This window comes from Strix uralensis, chromosome 1 (genome assembly GCF_047716275.1).
Source record: "Strix uralensis isolate ZFMK-TIS-50842 chromosome 1, bStrUra1, whole genome shotgun sequence".
NCBI classification, from domain to species: domain Eukaryota; kingdom Metazoa; phylum Chordata; class Aves; order Strigiformes; family Strigidae; genus Strix; species Strix uralensis.
In genome coordinates this window covers 39,918,654-39,944,329 of record NC_133972.1, presented here as the reverse complement: position 1 = coordinate 39,944,329, position 25,676 = coordinate 39,918,654, and the positions used below count along the sequence as shown (strand labels likewise).

Genomic DNA, 25,676 nt, shown 5'->3' with positions numbered 1-25,676 from the left:
TGCTTCTGGAAAACATACTTTAGGATTCTCATCTTAACAGCAATGCAAATCTATTCATAATATCTTTCAGCATTATTTCCCACAAAATGGAAAACAATACAAAGTGCTATGAGTGACTGTAAAGGAAGTCTGTGAGAGATAGATGAATTGTCTGGTTTAAACATTTTTAGCCTTTTTGAGGTCAGTCACTATCTGAGTACAATTAATTTAATCTTTTTAAATATTTTCATGTTGTTTGCATAATAAGAGTAAAAAATCAGGGTCCTGTACAGTTGGCTGCTGCAGAATGATGCTTGGTACTCAGCTGACTACCTTTATGCCTCTGGTTTAGCCTAGAGCTGTTTGCTCCAGTCAAGGATGAGCCTCTGAAGTACTCACCTGTCTTTAGGAATAAGAATTGTTCATTGTGAGATATCAAACAGCAATGAGATTTTTTTTTTTTTTTAAAGGACCCCATATTAGTTTCTGCCTGATTTGGGTTTTTGTTTGGGTTTTGGGGTTTTTTTATATCTTCAGTGAGTATGTGGCAGTTACAGCACTGCTAGTACTCCCAGACTTAGAAAATTAGGACATTTTGGACAATTTTCCAGGAACTTTTATTGAATAATCCAAGTGAAAGTGACTTACAAAAGGATTTAAAAAAGAGTATGAGTGAATTTCCTATCCTTTATAATAATATCAGTGAACAGACTTTGCCCAGCTCATGTTATTTCTAACCTTTTAATCAACTAATTCAAACCCTAAACCTCCACTGTGACTTTGCCTACACAATTCTGCCTCCATCCTGCATGTCTATGGCTTGTGCCTAGAACTCCTGTGGTTCTCCTACCCCTCCTACATATTAGAAGGTAGCCCAGATAGAAACACTGAGACATTTCTCCTGAATATTTACCTTGAAGAGAAAGCACAGCAAGCCTAAGTAGCAGAGATTTCTTGCTCTCTCTCCTATCTTTCCTATCCCTAAGTATGTAAGATGGCTTCTTCTCCCTTCTTTTCAACGAAGCATTTAGCAACAGTCAAGGTTTCTAATGTTTAATCACAATGGAACATTTAATGAGGCACTTTGAGAAAGCTTTTATCAAAATACCCATTTTGTCTCACTTTGAGACAATCATTTGAGAAACACTAAAAATAAGCATCGTAACTTCCCTACATATTTAACAATTTTTAATAACTGCCCCATAAAAGATGTATACCCTTGACTGTCACTCCATTTTAATTGAATATTATCTAACTAAAATTGCTTGACAACTAAGCTTAAAAGTATTGTTTCTTCACATCTTAGCATTGTATAAAATTTTTGACCATGCCATTACGTGGTTTGATGACGTGGCAGATGCAATTCCTTCTGAAGGTAACAAAGTCTGTTCTGATGTTGTTTTCTTGTTTCTTGGTTTTATGCAAGAGTTTGCCTCATTGACTGTTGGTCATTTCTCTTCCTACTACTTAGGTCTCACTCAGCAAATGAGTATTTCGCTATCTTCCATGCTTATCCGTTTTGTGTGTACCCAAATTTGGTATATTTACTGTGAATTTCATGGCATATATGCTCATCTATTTTATAATTAACAATCTGTATTTATGCTTTGCTGTAACTGCATGACTATTTGGTGAAAATGGCTTGATCCTGGCAAGATCTGAGATTAGACTTTTGAGCAATTGTTTGCAAAAACATGGTTTAGTTTTGGGGGTATTTATATCCACTTTTTTCCTCTTATTTTTGCCACTTTGAGTAATGCTGGCATACAGTCATGAGTAGATGGGGTTTTAGTTTCAGGACTTTTGTTGGTTGGTTGGTGTTTTCTTTGTTTTTTAAGTTCAAGCACTGAACTGAAGAGTTATTAATGAATTTTGTGAAAATATTTCTCTCTGCTAAGATATCATGCTATATAATTGATTAGTGAAGTTTGGGTTTTTTTTAATACAGGCCTGGGATACAGACATGGAAAACAGCTAGGCTAAAATAAATCAGATGTGCAGGGGTGTTACAGTACTCAAAGTTATCTGAAGTAACCGTCCACATATACATGTTGACTCACCATTAATGATAAGCAGCTGAGTGCTTGAAGAAAGTAGCGTTAGTTATGTTGTTTTACCCATGGGGAAAAGGATAACCATGACAAATACGATGCACAAGTCAACATACTCTGTCTACACACACACTCCCTCTACCAGTTTATAACCTCATCAAGTTGGCTAAATGATGTGACATGACCGAAATTCCATTACTGCAGCAACTGCAGAAATGTATTGCAAGCCCACTATCTAGTGCATGAATGCATGACTATTAAAGGAGGTTGTGTAGATTATGGGGAAAAGAACCTCTTATTTTCTCCAACATATGTCAGTAATTCTACCTGCCACTCTCTGACAGCTGGCCTGATATTTCCTGCCTCTATCATGCCTGCTTATCTCTTCTCTAATATTATCAGTTATGTTTGTCCAGCTCACCGAATCTGCGACTTTCCAAGACAAACTTCCATTTTCAGCTGGCCCTGCTACATTCTTGAGGAGGGGTTTGGTTTTGTTTTGTTTTGGGGTGTGTGTGTTTTTGTTTTTTACAGGAAATACGACATGACTACTTTAACACACATTTTCCTTCGATATTTAGCTTGTTTCAGAGACTCTAGTATTATTGGGAAGCAGATGGAACTTCTCTCCTGGTATCTTGCCATCCTGACAGAATGATGGATGTGAGCGCTTGAAAATCTTTATCTTATGCTACATTGTTCTTAGATGTTTTCTAGCTCCTGCCTTGAAACTGACACACAGCTTCGCTTACAGTTTTTATGGTTCTTCTATGCTTTGTGCTTTCATCAGGTTGAACATTGCACATACTCAGCTACTACATCTCACTTTGTTTCTTACTTTTTTCCCCTGTACTTACACATAGTACAGTACGTATACTTATGTACATATCCGAGCTTTGAGACTGCTGTAGAAAAAAGCCTTTTTTGGCTTGAACATACTAATCAAACTTTTTACACTACTCACAGTGGCATGTACTGGGAGGATGGGAGACAACAAAGTAAGTTGAAACAAGAGAGATTCAGACTGGATATAAAGAAAAACAACTTCATCATAAGGACAGTCAAGCATCAGAACAGGTTGCCCAGAGAGGTTGTGCCATCTCCATCCTTGGAGTTTTTTAAGACTTGACTGCATAAAGTCCTGAGTAATGTCACCTGCTCTCATAGCTGACCCTGCTTAGAACAGGAGATTAGACTAACAACTTCCTGAAATCCCTTACAACCTAAATTATGGTCCTAAAGCAGTAAGAGCCCCATGCCAATCACAATTGTATTAAGTTGTACTCCACTGGCCTTTCTAAGTATACATCGAAGTTGTTTGTTGTCAAACACAATTTCTGCCTTACTGTTACAAAATTCATACAGCAGGTTTTATTCATATCAGATTAGAGACTGTGCTTATTATTTGGCATGAATCTATGAGGCAGTGTGCAATATGTTGTAGGTTAACATTAGTTTTAACACTGCCTTGGAAAAATACTGAAAATTAAAAGAGGGTGTAATTCAATTAAGTGTAAGTTTCTGCATGCAGACAGGAAGAATCACCTATGAAAAACCCTAATGAGATATGAAGTAGCAGTTCTTCAGAATAGTATCTGAAATTAACAATGAATCACAAGTCAAATATAAATAAAGAAATGTATGCTAATATTAAGAAGATATTTTTTCTTAATAAAGGTATCCTCTTCAAGACATGAATAAATTCTTTTTCCCTAAGTGCTGATAAGACATCAAATGCAGCATTGTGTCTAATTGGGAGCACTATGGTTCCAGAGAGATATGGACCAAAGGGAGTAACTGGATTGAATTCTCGGGTTTTATCTGAACACAGATAAAAGTGACACATATGATCAGATGTCTAGAAAACATTTTCTGTGAGGAAAGGTTGAAGAAATTGGAGATAAAAAGGCTATAGAACACAAGACAAAGGAATGATCTCATAGACCTCCTAGTAGGTAATAAGTAGTTTAACAGGGGAATGGAATAATTTGTTTTCCTTCTCCACTCTGTACAGGACAACATGACCTGGGCCCAGACTACACCAAGACAAAGAGATTTCAGAGTAAGGACAACAAAGTAATACAGTAGGTCATGACAGGCAAATTTCCTTTATTGGGAATTTCTAGAGACAAACTGGATAAACATCTCTCAGGAATTATGCAAGTACCACTGACGCTACTTTACGGAGAGGAATGAATAGATGACTCAATGATTTTCTATGGTTCTGTGAATAACATCATCTATGACATCAATCTTTTTGATTCCCCTTAACAGAACATTGCAGACAGCACTAGTATTTTTTTGCTATAGGCTTAACTCTAGTTATGTTCTTGGGTATCAGCAGTTATGGACTGGTGCGCAACACGGTAGTAGATTTTCTTTCCCAATTCAGTACTTGCTGAAGTTTGTATTAGGCACCAAGTACTGAAAACAATTTTGCTTTTATGAAAGTAGGTTTACTTTAGTTCTATCCAAGTTTGAGTACTTTGTCTATTTACATAGGCAAACATTTTTCCTGGCTTTTCAAGAGTTATTATGAATTATACAGTTTTAGCAAGTCTAAAATCCAATTTCTGATTTTATCCCATTTGCTTTGTCTTATTCACACCAACAAAAATGAGAAGCAGGCATATTATATATCTCCATGTATGATAAACTTGGCAGATCTTACTCCTTCAAAAATGTGATTGGACAATTTTAGAAGCTTTTCTCAATGCAACATATTGTATTGTCCATTCCTGGTATAATTTTCTGGTGCTCACATTTCTATTATGTGAAGAATTGTAAGTTTAGGGTTAATAAATTCATGAATTTAAAGTTTTTAACTGAAAACTGAGGCTTCTGGTTGACCATGGAGCCTGGTGTACAGAGTATAGCCTGTTATTCTCTTGCAGTATTCTACAAGTAGTTTACATTGTCTTTAATAGTATTAGGATCTCGCCACTGTGTAATTTCAGTTCAATTTTTTTTCTTGAATTCAATTCTGTTTTCTTCCCTTGAAAAACGCTAAAGGAGTCTTTGAAGCCTAGCACATTCACAGATGTCCCAGTATCTACTTGGCATTCAATTTCCTGTTTCTGTGCTGTGTCTTTACATGGGGTGGTACTCTACATTTTAGAAATCATTTAAATTGCACTGTATTAATATATAGGTGTAAAATCTCATCCCTCCTCCCTCTCACTTCTTGCTTGCTTCCTTAGTATAACACATTTATTTTCTTTCTTCATTTGTGAGCTTTAGCACTGATATTCCCTTTTGACAAAGTCACTGAGTACGTTCCCCTGTGCTGGGCATTTTCTGTTATCATGGTATTTTTTTGCTGTAACCGAAGATTTTCCTTTGCACTTTCTCTACCATTTACAAACATAATTTTGGACTAGTTTTGGTGCATATACTTTGCATTTATGTACTTTTATATACTAATTTTTGTTATTTCTGTTGCACCTAGTTGTTCTCTGCACTTGCTTTGAACAACAGTGGCTAAAATCTATACAAATCTATACAAAAAAACCCTCAACAACAATTTCTTATTACTTAAATATCTTAACCTTGGGGAGACTTGATTAATTGTTTTTTCAGCATTTAGGACTACAGTATAGGAAGCCAAGGAATGTTTTTAAGGAATAGACTGTCTCTGCATGTTGCTGACAGACAATATATAAAAATTACAGAATTGCAATTAATATGTAAAAATTTCATCAAACATTTAAAGTTGAAGCAGAACCTTGATAATGTTGAAGCATAGCGATCAGATAAACTAATTTCCTTGGATTTAAAATGTTGTACTTCCCATTAAAACACTCTTCTATAGCATTCTGAAATATTGCATTCCAGAATTAGATATCCTGTAAATGTGGATTTTGATTTTTGTTAAACATTTATATACAAATTCATGTAATATATGTGGAACAAGTTGATTTCAGAACAGCTAGCTCTAGGTATTGGAGGGTATGTTCCCAAGTTAATTAGACTTCATTTGTGTCTCAGTTTAAAATCTTATTTATGAACTATGCAATCTGTGAAATTTGGACCTCATCACAGTCCCCCTTCTGCTCATGTCTGAAAGCATATTCAAAGCAAAAGGCTGAAGAGTCAAAATGGACATGCCTAATTCCCCTCATATACGCAGTGTGGATAGCAGATATAATGGGAAACCACAGAGAAGTACAAGCCAGAGGTTCAGTTCCAAGGACACGAAGAGCTGCTTAAACCCCTTTTCCTCATAATTCATTCTAACTGTGAATATCCCCATAAGACAGAACCAAGAAGATACTTGTGGGGTTTTTTTAATATTATTATTTTATTACTTAAAACTGCCCTGAGGAAATAAAGAATGCCACTGTTCTTTTAAACAGTTCTGATTACGTGAATACTAACAGAAAAGGTTACTTAGAGTTCTTATGAAGTGATTAGTTTTCCTTTATATTTTTACAGGAGCTTCATAATGACAATATAAATTTAGTGCTATGGATGCTCATAAACCATTAGGAACAAAACAAATATCTTCTTTATAGATGGGAAGGTAGAAGGTCCTGGAAAATAATTCTGGTTTGAATGTGTGGAAGTAAATTTATGTAAATTGCTGTCAGTCATCTATGTATTCATTTCACTAGCAAAATAACATTATAGATGATCTGTAGCCAACAATTCTTCACTTGAAAACATGCAATGCAAATATTTATTCAAAACAGAAAAAGAAAATCACATAAGTATAAGCATAAATCTTACCACGCCAATAGAAAAGTAGTTATTGATGATGTTGTAAGGCACTGGGTCTCCTTTCTCATCTTTATCGTTGGGTATTACTTCGAATTTCCACCTGTCCAGCAAAATCTCTGAGCTGTTCTCAATGTCTTTTAAGATCTTCATCAAATTCTCACCTTCATAACCTAGCAAAATGAGAGCAGTTATTTAATCAAGCGTAATAAAGTTTCATTCCATTTTCTTTCTCTTTCTATATGACTGGTTGGACAGGGCTCTGAGCAACCTGATCTATTGAAGATGTCCCTGCTTCTTGCAGGTGGGAGTTGGACTAGATGACCTTTAAAGGTCCCTTCCAACCCCAACTATTCTATGATTCTATGACTGGAAAAATGAAAACTATGCATATAAGACCTGAAAAGCAGGATTGAGTTTGAAGTATTGACAATTTTCCAGCACCTTTCATTAAAAGGAGTACAAATACAAAGCTGATTTCTCCACTCAGCTAAATTAATGTAAAATTCAATGAATTCTACAGATTTCACAGGGCATCAGATTTATACTAGAGAAAACTGATCTTCAAAACTTTCCAATCCCTTGAATTTTCTGAACTATTACAGCAGTTATCCAACAAGCTAAGGTTACACTTTGCAAAATGTTCTTGCTATGAAATTGATCTTAATACTTAAGTTCCTTTGATTTCAAAATTTATGGAAAAAAGACATACAGTAGGTTTGTCTGATTAAAGTCTGACAAGAGACTGAAAGGTTAAAATCTGTCTACTATTTTTTGTCAATTGTTTCAATGTGGTTTAGCATAACAAATCCAAAATTTAAAATCCATACCTGATGACTTATCAGCAGAACTAACATTTTTCCACCTTGCAACAACTTTATGAGCCTCATCCTGCTCTGTAGAGACATCTTACTCTTACTTGCCAAGAAGCACTCATATGTCTTTAGGTAATTCACTACTAGTAGTAGTACTAGTTCAATACACTGTCATCTAAACCCAGTAGAAAACTTGTTTACGCACTCCTGAGTATAAACAACATTTCACTGTTTGCTTTGTGACATTATCAACACTAAATACTATTCAGACCGTTGCCTTTGTAATAGATAACTAAGATCTGTGGATTAATTCCTTCTTCAAATCAGAAATAAATTTTCATATTCAAGCAACATGTACTTCCTAGGTCACTAAGTTTTAGCAAGCGAAGCCATTCAAACCCTCCCTCCTCAAAACCCACTGCTGGTGTATTTCTTTATGGTTACAGAGTATGCTTTTGTTAGTTACTGCCAACCACGTCATAAAAGCAGCATGCACAATTCCCTGTGTGTGCATCCTGAAGATCACTCACCAGCAATTTAGTTTCTGGAAGCCCTGTCTCCTCTCCCATCTATGGAAGCCCCAGAAAATCTGTGTTATGGCATTGGCTACCACAAAGCAACTAGGCAAAGAATGATTAAAGCCAGAATATTTTCATACTGTCTTTTTCTACTTTAATCCAGATGAAATCACTCAAACCAGAAGGTAAATAAATAGAAGTGAATGGAAAGACCTGACGAATGTAATCAAATGTTCCTATAGCTGACCATGGTTAAAACAGGAAGTTGGACTAGCGACTTCCTGCAACCCCTTCCAACCTGAATTATTCTATCTCTCTACTCTATGAACTGTGCAGAAAGGGAAGTAAGGTTGATTTGATCGGGTTTTGGGTTGTTTTGGGTTTTTTAAAAATTTTTTTTCCTAAGACTATGTGAATAAACAATCACCAGTCATGACAGAGAATAAAGCAGATCCTCAAATGATTTGACAGAACATTATGGTTAACAAAGAAGTTCTATAGCACAGAAACTACTCAGAATTTGCTAAAGACTATCTGGTAACCAGGCAGACATTTGAAAAGGAAACTTGCTACAATGAGACAGAAGAAGGAAGAGATATCTACAGAGCCTGAGAACCTACAGAAGTTCCAAATAAACAGCCAAGTTCCAAATACACAACATCTTGACTGAAACAACTGAGACCTGAAACTGAACTGTCCGTGAGCCCATAAACTGACATGCTTTCACCAGAGACTGAGTCTTGCCTAAGACTTTCTTCTTTGTGTCTCTTTCAAGGTATCTTGTAATGAAAATAAGTTATCAGAGGAGCTGAGAGTAATGCTCCATACATCCAGTAAAGGATGCAAAGGGTATTAAAGGTTTGACTTTACATATATTCTCCTTTCAGCACTCTTTGCCTTCTCATTTCCTGATAGATAGCACCACAGCACTTATTGTCTGGAATGTTCTGCAGGAGAAGAGAAGGGGAGAGGATCAAGGGAACTAGTCTGAGGCTGAGACACATTTTTCATTTAATATTTATGAATATTAAAAAAGATGAAACCACTCCAAACCCATTATTACCTGTTTTCAGTAACCCTTTCAGCACAGCCCCAATTAAAATCCATTTAAGAATACTGTCTTTATAAGGTACTGATCAAAGAAATAACTGCAATACAGATGGGTAAAAAGCCAACCAAATAGCTGTATGCTACTCATTGCACCTTGGAGCCTTTCTGATGTCAGCAGAAGCTACAAAGTATGAAGAGTGATTACAATCTCTAGTATGTATAAAATTGTGCATATGTCATTTACAGACAGCTAATTCCAAAAATAGGAAAGGTGATAATGGTTTTTTACCTACATCATAAGAAACAAATACAAATGTTGAGAGTAGACTTTGATGCAAAAGTTATTTTTTTCCTTTTAATTACATAATGCATTGTATTTTAATTTGTGTTTACCTCCTCCCCATCTCAGACACCTTGCTAAATCATTGCCAGTCCCAAGAGGCAGGATAGCAACTGGAGGATGCTTAATCAAGTTCGCTTTCTCTGTGAATAAAGAAGGAAAAAACATAACTAAGGAACAAAAAAAAAAAAAAATCTAATTGTATGGTACTGATAAAGTAACTGTGTTAGATTTTGTTTCAGTGAAAGACAGTGATACGTTTTGTTTATGAGATTATGCTGCCTGCTCAGCAACAAGCATTTCACCAAGCTACTCCATTATGAAGCGCCTTCTCCAGCCAATATTCAATCGTTAATCCCAATTTACTTGATTGTTATTACACGGACTTTTGTAACCCATAGATGTGATAGACATTCATAAACAGCAATACTCAAGATCTTCCCAAGACTGAACATGTTGTAGTCTCGGCTCTGCCATTCCTAGCTATGAATGCAAAAGACTAATAGTTAAGGCCATGAATAATGAGATGAATCTTGTACTTTTCATCTGGGTGACCAAATTTGTGTTCAACTGTGTATTCAGTTGGATTCATGTCTACACATAAGCACCATTACCAAGAATGCCCTGGAACCGACACCAGAGGTTTGCCCATCAGGAATTAAACCCGCTATTCAAAATGAGCATTGATCATCTGATCAAGTCTCTAAGTCAGTATTTTGTATTTAATAAGTAATGTTTTGAAATGTATGAACTTACAGTGTCTTTTGACTCTTTGCTGGTACTTTTGTAGCATTTCAAGCCAAAGGATCTCTGTTCAAAATCCAATGGGAAAACTCTTGGCAAGAAATACAGCCTATCTGAAAGCTGGAAGTGGGGCAGCTATCCCCAGGTATAATATTTCAAATATATAATTTGTCAAATTCAGCATTTAATTGGAATGAGTAGCATGTCTACTTTCAAAGTTATATTTGAATAGTTAAACAATCAGCTATTTTGTTCATACAATTATGCACAATTATCAGCAATTCTCAGCAGGAGTTTACATAACCAATGGATGTGACAGGGACATCTTATTATTTATCAGTTTCTCTCATCAATAGTTTAGGAAAATTTAACATTCACAATACCAGTGTACTGCAAATCTTTAAGAGAAAATTTAATATTTAATAGAATAATAAAAAAAATATTTAAAAGTCAAACTGAGGAGAAAAAAGTTTGCATTTTTTTCCCTTTTTTGTTTTTTTTCTTTCCATTTTTTCTTTTCTTCTTGCTTTGCTCTCAGCTAAGATTCTTTGTATATCAGCAGATCAGGGAAGAAAAGCTCAAACTCAAAAGCGTCTGTTTCTGGAAACAGGTGATTTCTTAAACTTTATATGTCATAGGACTCTTGTTTGCTAAAAAGCAGCATTGAAAATCTATTTCTTGCACCTATGAAACAAATGGATCCTGGATCTCCCAAATAATTTCTTAGTTCTGTACTGTACCACAAAAATTGCTGCAGAAGATAGTATTTTATTAAGACAAAATGCAGGGGTTTTTTTAAAATAATGCCACTGAAAGAGAAAGTAACTGCATGGCATTTTAGATCTCATGAAAAAAGTGATGACACAATTTACAGCTGCAAAACTTCACCCCTTCCAAGTTTAGGCAATACATTTGATATTTATGTACATTGATTTATGATTCTGAAAGCTATCTGAGAGTTACAATTAACAGCTCAAATTTGCAAAAAGATTTTTTTCAAACCAAGATCAGAAATATGCCTTTGCTATCACCCATTCCTTCATGACATCATTTTTACTTTTCACGGAACTTTAAAAGGTTTTCTGGTCCCCACCTACCACAAAACACACACTTTTAAACACTCTTCATTTAAACTTTCAGTTGAGTCTTTTGACCTCTTTTCATCCCCTTCCTAATTTCCATCATCACATACCCATTTTTTTTCTCTCCTGCCCCTCAAAGGCCAAATAAATGATCATGTGGTGTGGAAGATATTCTCCCTAATAAGCCTGGAGAAGTTGAAGTCTGTAGTATCTTGACTTCTGGGCCTTCCTAATGATTTGTACAGAGGGCCACAAACACTGGATATCTAGGGATTCTGAATATCCTTTGAAATTTGAATATCCTTAAAAATAATCATGTTCCAGACTAATAAATTTAAAAAATGTAATGAACAAGATCTTGTTTGAAATAGCTGCATCCATACTTCCATGTATAGGGAAGAGCAGTAAAATGAAAAACAGTCACATAAAACTATGTAAACGCTATTGATTACCTATGCAATCCAAAATCCAGCCTACTGTTCCATCTCCACCACATGCTAGTACTCTGAACTCAGGAACATCCCGGAAAAAATTTAACCTAAAAACAGTAAATGAAGAACTAGTTATTATAAATGCATTGTACATTATGCAAACATTTTATGGCTTAAGACATTTCATTTAATACTAAATGGCAAATGAACACTTGAAATAATAATCACGTCTGCTCATACATACATTTTTTAGACAAATACAATCCAACATAGTATTATCTGAAAATTTTAATATGGAATTGTTAATCCAAGGGTTACTATGGTACACTAATACTAGAAATAGCTTGGACCTGATGGTTAACCCAAATCTTTGTCTCAGTTCAAATCCTGTCAGAAAGCATTATCAGAAAACATTATTTGTTTACCTAGTTGTAAGTGGGTATGTAGTCTCTCAAGACAGAAAAATGTAAGGTGGCTAAATGTATTAGCTATATTTCCTTGTGAGGTGCTATCTATAAATGCATATGAAACCAGCATATTTCTGATAGTACACTAATAAATAATAATCTGAGCATTTTGTGGTTGATAAAAACAAGTTTACACCATGGTTTAATACAAAATGAGTAAGCACCAGATTGAATGCATCCATTCCATCATCCAACAAACCATATTTTAAAAGTGAAATATCTTTGGTAATATTTGCCTGGCTATCTCTACTTCCATATCCATCGAGTGCTGGACAGTATCACCACCTCACTATCCACTTCATTCAATACCGATGTTCCATAATGCTGAAAAGCGAGGATATATTAAAACAATTCTAAGTTGCAATATTTTAAATTTAAAAGCATCTTTTCAGGACAGCTTTGGACAGATACTGAAATTATTTCTTACACATAAATTGTAACTAGATAAAAACATTCCAGTAATTTTGCTGAATTACTATATATATGTGTGTGTGTGTATGTATGTTCATATCTATTCTATTCATTACTGTCACAGACATATTAATGCATATTCTATAGGCTAGTGACCAGATCTGATTTCCAATTTGCAACCTCCTAATAAATGCACAATTACTACACTATACTCAAATTCTTCAATACAAATAAATATATACAATAACTTGCAAGTGTTTTATTCAAGCTATTTTCCATATGAAACTTCAGTGCTGCTCAGAGAATGGTGTTGCTGTCCCTAGAAAGTTTTAAAAATTCTTTTAGGCCTCTTGACAAAATCAAGAACACATGGAAAACATGAGTAAAAGAAAGAGCATGGGAGACAGAAATGAAAAGCATAAAGGTCAAAAAGTGTTATTTAAGATGTGGAAGACAACAGGACAATTTCTTGTTCTATTAGTTTTCAACCAGAATTTCAAGGTTAGCAAAGCTACATAGAATTAAGTCCATCACATTGTTGTCCCACTCTCTCTAATTTTCTCTGCTCAGAAGAGCACTTAGACAATTAGATGTGTCAAGTACAATGTCTGAAGGATGCTTACTCGCTCTGTACTAAACCCTGCTTTGCCCTTCTCACTTCTTATGTTCTATTTCACACGTCTGCAGGACAAGAGCTATAGGATCTCTTCTGATCCAAAACATCATGTGCCAAATCACTCGGGGAACACATCTTCTAATAAGCCTGTGTGCTGAAAAACCCTCTGCTGGATGTCACCTCCTACCACTGTAAGAGTGGGCACTGAGATATGCCCTGGCCCACAGGTGTGCATCTCTGTCACTTCACGAGACCTGGCAAAGAGACAAATGCCTCCTGTCACCAGCATTCTCACTTTGACCCAATGTGTTGGGTCTGTAGAAAGTTAGCAGATTTAATTATACTGCTTCCAGTACTGAGGGCATTTCAGATTAGTTTAAAATCAAATTTTAAAAGGTGACGGCAGAGTACTAACTTCCATAAATATTTAAGCATTTCTTCTACAAGTAACAGATGTCAAAGTCTGGAAAAAACAAACAAAACCAAAACCCAACACCAAAAGCATAGGGTTGATGCTAGCATTAATCGAGATAAGCAGAACAGAGACCTAAACCTCCATCTCCCTTTTTATAAACAAGCATCCTCACCACATGGCTATCAAACATTCTTTTTGTTTTGACTGTATATTTAATCTTCATCAAAAAAGTGTAACTTCCAAAGAAAGTGGGTTATTGAAGAATCTGACAAAACTATAATGTCAAAAAAATTCCCAATAAAATTCATTCACATTTCCCCTAGAGCATTTTATATTCATACACACTGAATTTTCCAAACAATTTCACAGTACAGCATTAAGTTCATATGGCTTTTTCTTTTTATAAATTTAAGTATAAAAATGATACATACATTATATAAATACATAACACAGAAAATACATAAAACTAAAGTCAAATATGCCTTACATCATATATTTGCATACATAAATACAGTGTATATAAATATACTATAACAAATATAAATATTTATAAAATCAAGTTAATTTATAAATTTAAATATAGTTATATAATTATATATGTAAATAAATCTCATTCATTGAATTAGAATGTGCATTACACATTACATTAAGAGTTGGGAAGGGAACATGGTTTTCTGTTTATAAGGTTTCATTCAAACTCAGTAAGTGTTATAATTGTAAAGAAAGAATTTGACAGATTTCTTAATAGAACTTAAGGTAAAGAGTAAGTATTGCCCATCAAGACAGCTTTAGTCAATTAGTGGTTTAATAGCACCTGTTACCTCTTATACACAGAACATTTTTATATGGTTTGAAAAAAAAAAATTGTTGAAGAACTTCATAAAAGTTGTTTGAAGTGAAAATAAAAAAAAATGGAAGTCATTGTAAAGGCATTGTGCACTGTCAGACTAAGGTAAAGGACCAGAATAGAAAATTCAGTTCTATTTTCTTGAACTGATTCATAAAATTGTACAAGAATTCTAGGTATATGTCATAAACATCAAATAACATAAAAATATAAACCAGTATGTACAGTGCGATTCTTCCCCAAAAGTTTTATCTCTACTTTAAAAAAATTATTATTATTATAACAATTTTGATGATTACTCTTTACATAGCACAATATGACAAATACGACATTAAATACAAAGAACAAAAGTCCATTATATCAATAGCCTTTACAGAAATTATGTCAATAACCTTGACAGAAATTAAATAGGATATAAGAAACAGGTAAATCAGAAACTTTAAAACATGTATTTTATTGGTATCAAATTAATTTTTACTATAATTCACAAAGAATCATTTAATACAACAAAAAATTATTTAGAATTTTTTTTTTCAGTGAAGAAAAAGATTGCCACTAAAAAAAAAATTCCCCTTTTATATGGATATGAGAATAGGTAGATATTGTTTTATACAGATTTTATTTTTATAGACATTATAGTAAAAAGTTTTCCTATATCACTTGACGTAGTCAGTGGAGCTGGAATGGCACATGAGAACATTAGGCTGGTACAGACTGTAAGCCAAATTACACTTACTCAATTACTGGCAAAAAGGCAAGAAGAAAGATCAGCAGAACTTCTACTAACATCTCCTACCACAGGACAAACAAAACTCCTGATACATTTGGGAATAAAAGATGAAAAGCCACAGCTATAGTAATCCACAGGAAGACAAAAAACATGTATGGCTGCATACTAAGGCCTTAAACAGCAGGATATTTTTCGTAGGTGAATTGTTAGGTGATTCTGGAAAATAAACCATTTTTCTTTCTACTGAGAATGGACAATACAACCAATCCCTAAATGTAGATTACAAGAGATTATTGTATTTGATTATATTCCTATCATCCAAATTGACAAGATCATCTAATTCTTGCTTGATGCTCAAATTCTTACATCATTAAACTGCAGCTTTCCTTTTTTTACAGTATCTCCCAACTTTTCACATTCTACAAATTTCATAAGCATACACAGTTCTTAGTCCATAGTCAGTAATTAACATAGTAAATAGGCTCAGTCATAAAACTGAGTTGAAAAACTATCAATAGATATCTTAATCTTGATAGCTCCCTTGTAAATTGACCCGTTTAGTCTTCCATAATCCAGTTTCCTACCTGCTGGAAGTAAAACAAACAAATTTAAACCACTGAATGTGTTTTGATATCAGCCTACTTTTATTTTGTTTTGCCAGACACAAGGATCACGCAAACAGGCAATTATTGAGTTTCTGCTGATAAATTAGTAATTTCCATCTGAAAGATGGCAACTGTTTCAACTACCTATACTACTCTAATTCAGTTTCTCATAATCACCTCATCAAATCCATATGAATGCAGAGAAACTGTTTATGAATAAAACACCAACGCTAGAGGACTTAACTACTTGCTGTTGAATCATGCATTTAATTGATTTATGCACAGATAGCACACATACACCACCCCCACCCCCCCTTATTATAGAACTGTTTTAGGAAATCCTGTCCCAGTCACAGTAAAACTGTTTTAAAACATAAATTGCAATGATTTCCATTTAGGTACCTCCACATTACTTTTTCCCTCATTCCCAGAAGCACTGCACTATGTAGAGATTTCAGGTGCTCAGCCACACAAGGTGGCATACAACTGCACTGTGTGAAATCGTTCAGCCAGTTTTCTTCACTCACAGTGGAAGCAAAAATTAAAACTGCCAATAGCCCAAGCAAAGAATAATCCACTGATATTGGTATCTCAGGACAGATATAAGCTAAACATAAGGTAAACTGCAAATTATCAGTGGATATAAAAATACTGCTTAACTTGGTACATTTCTCCACTGCAAAGATCAAATTGCAAAAAAGGGAACAGAACTGAGTATCTGCCTATATTAGAGAAATTTTCTCTTAAATATTCTAAATGGCATTAGACCTGCTTCATCTCTTGTGGCTTAAACCCATGCTTTTACTGAGCTGCTTTTACAGTTGCCCCTGAGTAATTCGGATTCAAGTTTTTGGAAAAGGCAATTGATTCAGAAATAAACTATCAGTAAAATTTGTAAATACTTTTGTTTCATAGCTTCTCAGCCAATATTACTATACACAGTACATGAACTTTGCCAATTACAATACTTGCACCTAATTGTAATCAGCTGCAATATAGCTCTGGATTACGACTTACAGAGAAACTGTATTAAAAGTTATTTGTTATGACTTCTGTTTCAAAACTTCTGTATTTGCAGTAATAAAGTAGGCTGGCCTTAAAGGTGTTCAGACAATAATATTGAACCAATAAATATGTAAAATCATTAAATTCTATAAATATTTCTTTTTCATAAAGTGTGGCATAAATCAAATACAGTAATATTATCAAAATTTTCTTGAATGGCATCTGTAACTTATCAGTTTGGTAATTACAAGTGAACTAATACAACATTTACATATTGCAATAGAACTTGTTGCGTGTGAATGGAAGTGAATAAAAGATACAACATTCATCCTAAATGTCACCAGCTCAAAGCAAATTAGAGTCTGCTAAACCTTCATTAACAGATTTATCTTGACAAAGGACTAATCTGACAAATCTCTCTTGCTTCCAAGTGAACCCTGTAACTTTGTCCATTTTTGAATTCACAGTGCTGAGTTTAATCTAGCAATTTCACTAATTTAGATGTTCAGCTCACCACTGATTTTTCTCAAACTATCCACAGGAAAGTATCAAGTTGAAAGACAAAGCAATTGCACTGTTGCATTGTTTACTCCTTTATTGTAATGACCATATTGCTGTTATTTTACTAAACAAAGCAAATACAATCCCTGACAAATGGTTATTTACTTGAGAATATGAATGAAAATTAAACAGTTTTTCCTCTTCTAGACTGCCAAGCTGAGCTGGCCATGTAACTGGACAACATACACACTTTAACCTCAATACAACTCTCTGTTACAGTTTTCTGTATACTGTGATGACACTATTCATGAGACAGTAATTCCAGTAAATCACTCTAATAAAAATAGTTTCAATAAATCCAGTTTATCATTGCATGGCCAACATATTCCTCTCCTGGAATGACATTTTAATGTGCGAAAGTTAACTGGTAGATCCATATATTGGTTTCAGTTCATACTTTCTAAAGATAAAGATGGCTGCCAATTTCAAATCACAGGCTTGCTAAAAACCATGATGGCACATTTAGAAAAACAAGATCCCAGTCCTTCAGTGTGTGATCATATGGGATATTGAGGGACTCCACGAATATAGGGGACATTTTAGTGTCAGGTACCAACACTGAAAATATTGGTCCACGTGATATACTTCACACTCAAAAATACCATTAATAGCATAGAATTACAGAAAGCTCTGGGTTGGAAGGTACCTTTAAAGATCATCTAGTCCAACCTCCCTAGCATGAGGAGGGACATTTTCCATTATATCAGGTTGCTCAAAGCCCTGTCCAACCAAAACTTAGGTTTTCCCTAACTATTCCTTAAGATGTATACCAACTTATTTCTACAGTATAGCATTATAGTCAGTCAATGGACCAAATCATTCTGATACAGATATTGAACAATAATGATAGTGTCAAACCTATGATCCCTGCAAGAATGAAATTTGCTTTATCTGCACAATACCCACGAGGTGGATAGCTGCCTTGTAGATCTGGGAGAGATATATGCCAGTCAGAAGAAGAAATACAGAAGCATTTGTCGGAAAAGTGAATCAAGGTGTGCTGGTGTGGTGGTTCAGTCCCTGACGGGGTCTGAGACCACGCGGCCGCTGCCCCTCCCCCACAAAGGGAGTGAAATACAAAGCCCCAGGGATGAGATAAGGAAAGGTTTAATACAAGAGTGCAACAGCAACACAGCAAACAACAACAATAACAATAACAGTAATAACAATGAACAGAGCAAGATATATACCGATACAGCAGTGCGAGAGAGATCGCACAACACACGCGTTCCCCGAATCTCCCGTGCTTGGGCGCCCGGAAGTAACATCAGCATGGTATTGAATAACCCGGCTAGAGCTTCCCCCCACTGCTGGGGAAACTTAACCCTATCCTAGCTAAACCAGGACATCTGGGTAGTGGGTGGAGATGTCATACATTCAGAAGTAACTTGACTGTAATAGTCAAAAGCTTATTTTGGGGTGATCGAGAAAAGAGAACCAGTTCAAGAATGCAAAAAGAGTAAATAAGCAGGCTAAAGGATGTGGCACAAGCTTTTAAAATAGATTTCAGACAAACGCTGTGTGTGGCAAACACTGCTGAACATTTACAATGGTTAAGAGAGAGATGAATTAATCTGGCTCACAACTTTGGAAGTCTAGACTGAGATAGGAGTGGAAATTGGTGATATTTACAATATTTAAACATTGTGCTATGTGTGCAGCAAACACCACAGATGTCATATGAGTAAAAATACTGTTAAACAGCTGCTTAAAATATATCTCTAAACTCAAGGTTTAGGTTTCACATGTGAAGACTTACTAAGTTCTAAGTATTACTGATTTATGGTGCACAACAGTAATTTTAATCATTAGAGTACAACCAACCCACCATGCTTTGTCATTCTTTGGCAAAAATGTAATTCTTCCAAAGAAATATGGATCAGGTTCAAGGTTTTGTTCAGGAGAAAATAACTATGCAGTTATTATCTTCTAAAAATATTCTTGGTGTATATATCTTCCCAGAATACTCTGGATATTCCAAATGTCCAACAGCAAAGAAACGCTCTAGCAATCAATTCCAATAATCAGGGAAAACAGTGTAATTTTCAAAATAGGCCTATTGCTTTGTGAAGTTATAAAGGCCTAGGTGCTGTAGATTCCCAACTAAATTACAGAGCAAGTCTTAGGGATTCAGTGTGGCTGTCTTGGGCATCTTTTAAGTGGACAGAATTTAAGATTTAAAAAGGCCTGTTGAAGTAAACTTGCAGGTAGACTTTAAAAAAATACATGTTCTCCAAATTAAATGCTTAAGGGACTTACAAAGAAATACAACTTTTGTGGATATAATTTCTATTATACAGTATAAAAATAACATAAATTAGACACTTTAAATAATAGACTTAAGGGAACAGGAGCCTTTTCAGAGGGACAAAGCCTTTGTGAAACAGTGACCTCTCTACAGAGTCATGTGGGTCTGTGGCTCGACTGCTATTCATCCAGCTATTATTTACCTCTCTGTGAGGTGAACAAGAACTGAATTTCAGATTCTTCAGGATCATTAAATCCACAATAACAGTTGTTGTTAGAAGTAGAAGACTCCTATAGAGATATAACAACCAAACAGGGAAACTCTTTTCAAGGCTAAAACACAGGTGCTAGGCACAAATTACACAATGTATCAGCCTGGCAATTTTCACGTCACTTTGTTAACTGTGGCAGTCTACAACTGTGGAGTACCTTTTATGCCTGTGTTCAGCTGCCGAGCTTACAGGGTTTCTCCAGCTCACCCATATCTCTCTGCTCCCAAATAAAGAATGTCTAACCATTAATTATTATACCAGTGTTTAAAGTGTACTGCTGCCCTTTGGCTGAGAGCGCCTTGATTTTCAGGCCTTGCAGCGGGTCAGTTTCCATTGTTGGAAAGGAATCAATGTCAGAGAGTCGGCTACTGTGCAACATTTGCATCATGTCCATATTTTTATATAATTATATATAAATATATATAGAGAGAGAGCCTTGACATAAACAGCTCTGAAAACCTTAGCTTAGGCATACTAAGAAGCTACAAAGAACATCTTTGTCGCTGTCCCTGCAGTTCTCCAAGCACCATCCCATCTATTATGAAAGTAGGTGACACATCCACTTAAGCAACTGCACATTCAGATAGCAATACTAAAATTTGTTGTCAACTTGTTCAAAATATTTTTCTGTTGACCTGCTACACATCAGCATATTTATAAAAACATGCAAAATAAGTGATAGTACGAAGGGTGGTTTGTTTGGGGTTTTTTTGGGGGGGGGGAGGGGAGGTGTTTGTTTGTGGGTTGTTTTTTTTTTAAGGAGAGGAAAACGATATATGTATTATTTATAGATTTCAAAGAAATTCAAATATGGGACTCCACTAGTGATCCTTCTTCCTCTGAATAAAAATTATTTTATCCTTGTTCCAGCTCAGGTCTGCTAAGGAGTCCTTTATTTCAACACATTTCCATGAAAGAATATGGTTATCCCACTCAAGAGGAAGAACAAAAGACCTAGTGATTGAGTTGTTGACTTTTTTAAAAAAAATACAGTGGTTTCACAGTCCCCCTAGATTTAGGATTCTATTGGTCTCCTAGTTCTCTCGTCTTTCTCCCTGTTATCTAAACAGGAGATACTTAGATTTTTGACAGAAATGAACTTGAAATATTAATTCATGTTAGCCACAGAACTTGGGTTTGGAACTCAAGTTAGAAAACTTGTGAATGTTATCTTCTTGGTTGATGACAGCAGCCCATGAGAAAAATATCATCATAAATAAAAACATCAACCTGTGGGTTAAAGCAGACAGCTTGGCTCTACCAAAAACACGCAGATTCTACCCTAATACTATAAACATTCTATAGGTTAAGTAAACATGTCTGAAAATAGTATTCAGAAGTAAAAAATCTAAAAATAGACTCAACTAAAATGTATTACAATAATCATAAATGCTCTAAAATAAATATACATTATGTTTATCCCTTTCCACTAAATAACAGTAATTGACATGAAGAATACACTTTTGTTTTTCTCTGCGTTGTACAATCCCCCACTCTGTTCCATTTTAATCTAAATGACACATATGGCAATATTAAATAAATGTTACATTTTGATTGACAATCCAGTATAACTGGCATTATAGAGATGGATGAGTGAGTGGACAGATGGATGGATGGGCAGATTTTTATTAGGTAATCCAGCCCTCACAGAAAGGGAAACAAGGACTGGTAAGTGAAATACAGTTTATACAACTGCTCGCTTAAGGAACAAATTATATGCAGCCTACATAGCATTGCTAGGGGCAAGAAGTGATGGCAGGAGATAGACTGGAAATTTAGGATTATTTATTTCTGTTGAATGAATAAAAAATATACCAAAACAAGCTTAATAAAATGCAGTGTCTGTTTGAAAATTAATTAGAAATTTCTTCAAAGTGACTCTGAAGTAAAACTAGTTCGATTCCTAATAGGAAGAGAAATTGAAATATTTTCTAAAAAACACTGTCCTGGTTCAAAAGACTAAAGTTTAAATCACTTCAGTGCAAGGTTTCAGTTTGAACTTAACACTGCCCTCTTGTGCTTCTGCCTTAAAATACATGGTAATTTACATCACAAGATACATGAAAACCAGAAGTCAGTAATGGACACAAATGCAGTCAGTAAGTGGGGTTTGATTTTTTTTTTTTTTTAAAGGTTCAATGAAATAAGATGAATATGAACAAAAATATTTCAGTTGTTTTAAAAGTCATCATCTCAGTCTCTAGTATCGCATTCCTATTATACCGTATGAAAAACAACATTGGTTACTAGTTTTGTCTCATTTAAAATTTCTTATAAATTCCTGAAATAAGTTTCTGCAATTTTTCTACTCTGCGTACTCTTTGGACTAAGATTATTTGAATTTTCCATATGTGTCAGGACTAGGATAACAAAATACAAACAACAAATATCATTTGAGTAGTAAAATAGCACTTGCTGGTACAGGACAAAATTACAGCCATGAAAGAAATCATGCATGTCTTCATTTCCATTTTTTGAGCAGGTTTTGCACCATTCTGCAGGTTGCACGGTAGCCACAATGTAGTGCAAGATATCCTGAGAATCTTAACTTCAAAAAGGATTGGGCCCAACCCAATTTTCACTTTCATCAGTGCTATACACATCCCAAGTCTAACACAGTAAATGAATGGACAGCTGATGTAGAATGGTTTTAAGAAAGAATAGCTTCCTGTGTATTTGGCCTTAAAACCAGAAATACTGGCAGAAACTGTCAGAGCATACTCTTTCCAGTAGTATATCTGTGACAACTGAAATATAACTGTAAGGCACAAACTATGTACATTTCCACCTTCATCTACTCTCATCCAACTTAAAAAAAGAAAAAACGTCCAGACAAATAAAAACTCCCAAGATAAAAAAAAGTATTCAAACAGTGTAAACTTCATGTCAGTGAACATGTATCTCATAATAGCCTTCTGCAACTCTTCTCACTGATATAAAATTTCATGTACCAGTGACATAAGTAACATCCAATACATACAAAATGATACACAGACCGGATGTTCAGTGCTTGTCTCTCTTTTTTCTTCTACCAAGGTGTCCACTACTTAAAAAGGAGACAATTTCAGTTGGCAAAAGTTGATATTTGATATACTGCAATTCTCCTGTCTTCACATGAATCATGGAAGAAGCATGTTAGGTGAGTGACTGCAACACTACCTGATTCAGATAACACTTCAGTCCCCGTTAAAAGCCACTGGCCCGCATAACGTAGCCTGTTAGTCATTTTCTGCCCACTACATTCCCAAGATTATGGAATTGATAAGGAGCGTGCAGCCACTGTAATTTGAAACAACAGTCTATATCTGACATGACTAAGAATATATATATGTATGCTATATATAACACAGACACATATGTATGTGCACATATGTGTTTATGTAAAAGAAATGTATGTCCTGCAGGCCAGTCTTTGAGGATGCTTGATATTTGTAATATAAAAGTAACATGAACCCGGCTTGCTGATATAGCAGTAAAAGTTGCAAATAGAGTGAAATTTATCCCACAGTTCTTACAGAGTACTGCATGGTTATCAGTAAAACATATGACACATAGTTTTATTTGTACATGTAAACAAATAATACCTGCAAATTTCTCCAGCCATTTGGAGGTCTGTAGTGTTGATACATTCAAAACATGCTATATGTGCCTCAGTTTGTTCATTTGATTATGTAGCATTTTATTAAATGAGTTCCTGGTAATAATATTAACTGTAGACTTACCCTGGCATTGGTCCATTTCCAGAAAGACTATAAACTTGACGAGGATTTAAAAGGTACTGAAATTTTCTATAAATTCTGAAGAGGTAAAAGAGACAGGAGAAAATAGTTACTTACATGTTTGGATTTTTTTTTTAAAACCTATTAAATGAAAGAATTAAACAAGTTAACACTATAATTATTTGAATTGCAGGATCTCATTCATACAAAAAAATCAAATTATTTGTACACAGCAATTATAATTCATGCATACAGTGTGGGCATAAAATTGAGACAGAAGTGCTACAAGCTATCTACAATTCAAATGCTGTATATAGACAAAAAAAAAATAGGGTAAGAAGGTACACTGACAGAAGAAAAGGCAAGTCAAAAAAGCATGTGGAAAAGCACATTGGTTCCTATTAAAATAACTCCATGGTAAAGGAGAGATTTATTCCTGAAATTTATTGCTAACACAAAATTACAAGTAGAATTAATTGCAAAAGCAAATTGGCTTTGCCACCCACCAAAAATGTCCCCGTAGGCTGAACAACATTCTGAGAACGCAAATTTATTGTCAACTATACCTCCTTTGGATTATATTTCAATGGGAAGAAAATGAAAAAGATTCAAAACCATTGTTTTAATTAAATTACACATATTTTAAAATTAGCTGAATATCAATTTATTGATACAGCATGAAAGCACTGTCCTACCCCCCACGTAAATATTTCTTTAAATGGCAGAATATTTAAAAAACTCCTAACTTTTCAAATTTAAGGTTACTGGTCCTAAAAGTATGACAAACATTTTTTTCCTTCATTAAAAATATCAGAAATGCAATTTCCTACATTGACTCCAGTGTGGTCACTGCTTTGTTTCTTACATAGAAACAAGTAAGCACATGAAAGGGTTGGAGCTCAGAATGAATAAGTATATACCTGGGATCTATGGCAATGGTTTAAATTAAACACCTCTGTTTCTTTAATTTTAATGTTTATGTCCTCAAGCTAACTAATAGTTTAATGTTTTAAAGAAAGCATTTATTTTTCCACTGAAATATCTCTTCCTTTCTTTTTACTGCCTTAGATAAAATAGAAGCATAGTAAGAGCTGAATTTTGAGTTAAAATGTCTGTGTTTTCAAATTCAGTAAAACAAAACTGTGTAGACACAATCTACGTGCACATTGAGGAATTTTAAAAAATATTTTATTTTCTTAATAGCAATGCATAATTTATTAGGCTAGGTGGAAGACAAGGGTGTAAGAATACTGAATACAAACAAATTCATAATTATCTCTAAAATTGCCAAATTGGAACATTTTCTTAACTTCTCAATTATTTAGTGATATCAGCTTCTTCATAAAGCACTGTATTCAAACACACTGACACAATCTATTCCTGATGCCATTCCTGAGAGAAAAAGTCAATGTGAAATGGCTGGTTTCACTTTGCAAGCATGCACACATCATTGTCAACAGATGTGATGATGACTAAATCAGACATTTGACAGTGGATTTACAATACAGTATATTTCCATTTCATTTGCAGCATCTCACCAATGTAAAAGGATCCTATTTTTAATTTTCTGATTACTATGTGTAAATTGCTTCTCATTGATGTATAGGATTTAATCTGGTCAAAGGTGATGCTAATTTAATTTGTGTAGCTGACCATAAGAAGTTCATCAACAGTATTGTTACAGTCCCAAAGGCTTAAGTTACCTGCCTAAAAGTTTGGTGCTACAAAACATACTAGCCATTACCTACACTCACAATACTGTTGTCAGGTACCAGTGAAATGCTATAAAAGCCTTCTTAATAAAGAAGGAGCTAGGTATCTCTAGCCAAAACCCAGAAGCCCACCTGCAATTATGAAAAGATTACATTGAAACATACTCAATTCAGTGCATACCATTCATAGGTACTAGTCCAATATCAATACCAGATAATTGCTCTATAATGACTCACTGCAAATGACACATCATGCTTTAAGTTATCTTAACATATTTATGTATGCTAGTCTGCGTAAAATTCATAAATTGATGGTTCATTTCCATCCATACATTCTCAAAAA

The 25,676-nt window shown here is 34.7% G+C and overlaps 1 protein-coding gene across 4 annotated transcripts in view; it reads right to left on the bottom strand.

The window, feature by feature from the left end:
- The window catches only part of DGKB (diacylglycerol kinase beta), a 356,801-nt gene that overhangs the window by 193,688 nt on the left and 137,437 nt on the right, over nucleotides 1-25,676 (bottom strand). For all 4 annotated transcript variants that reach the window (XM_074863476.1, XM_074863493.1, XM_074863484.1 and 1 more), the window contains 4 exons: nucleotides 23,625-23,699; nucleotides 11,748-11,833; nucleotides 9,523-9,612; nucleotides 6,759-6,919 (listed from right to left, as the gene is read on the bottom strand). In XM_074863476.1, the coding sequence (XP_074719577.1) occupies nucleotides 6,759-6,919; nucleotides 9,523-9,612; nucleotides 11,748-11,833; nucleotides 23,625-23,699 (412 nt within the window). The remainder of the gene's footprint in view (nucleotides 1-6,758; nucleotides 6,920-9,522; nucleotides 9,613-11,747; nucleotides 11,834-23,624; nucleotides 23,700-25,676) is intronic.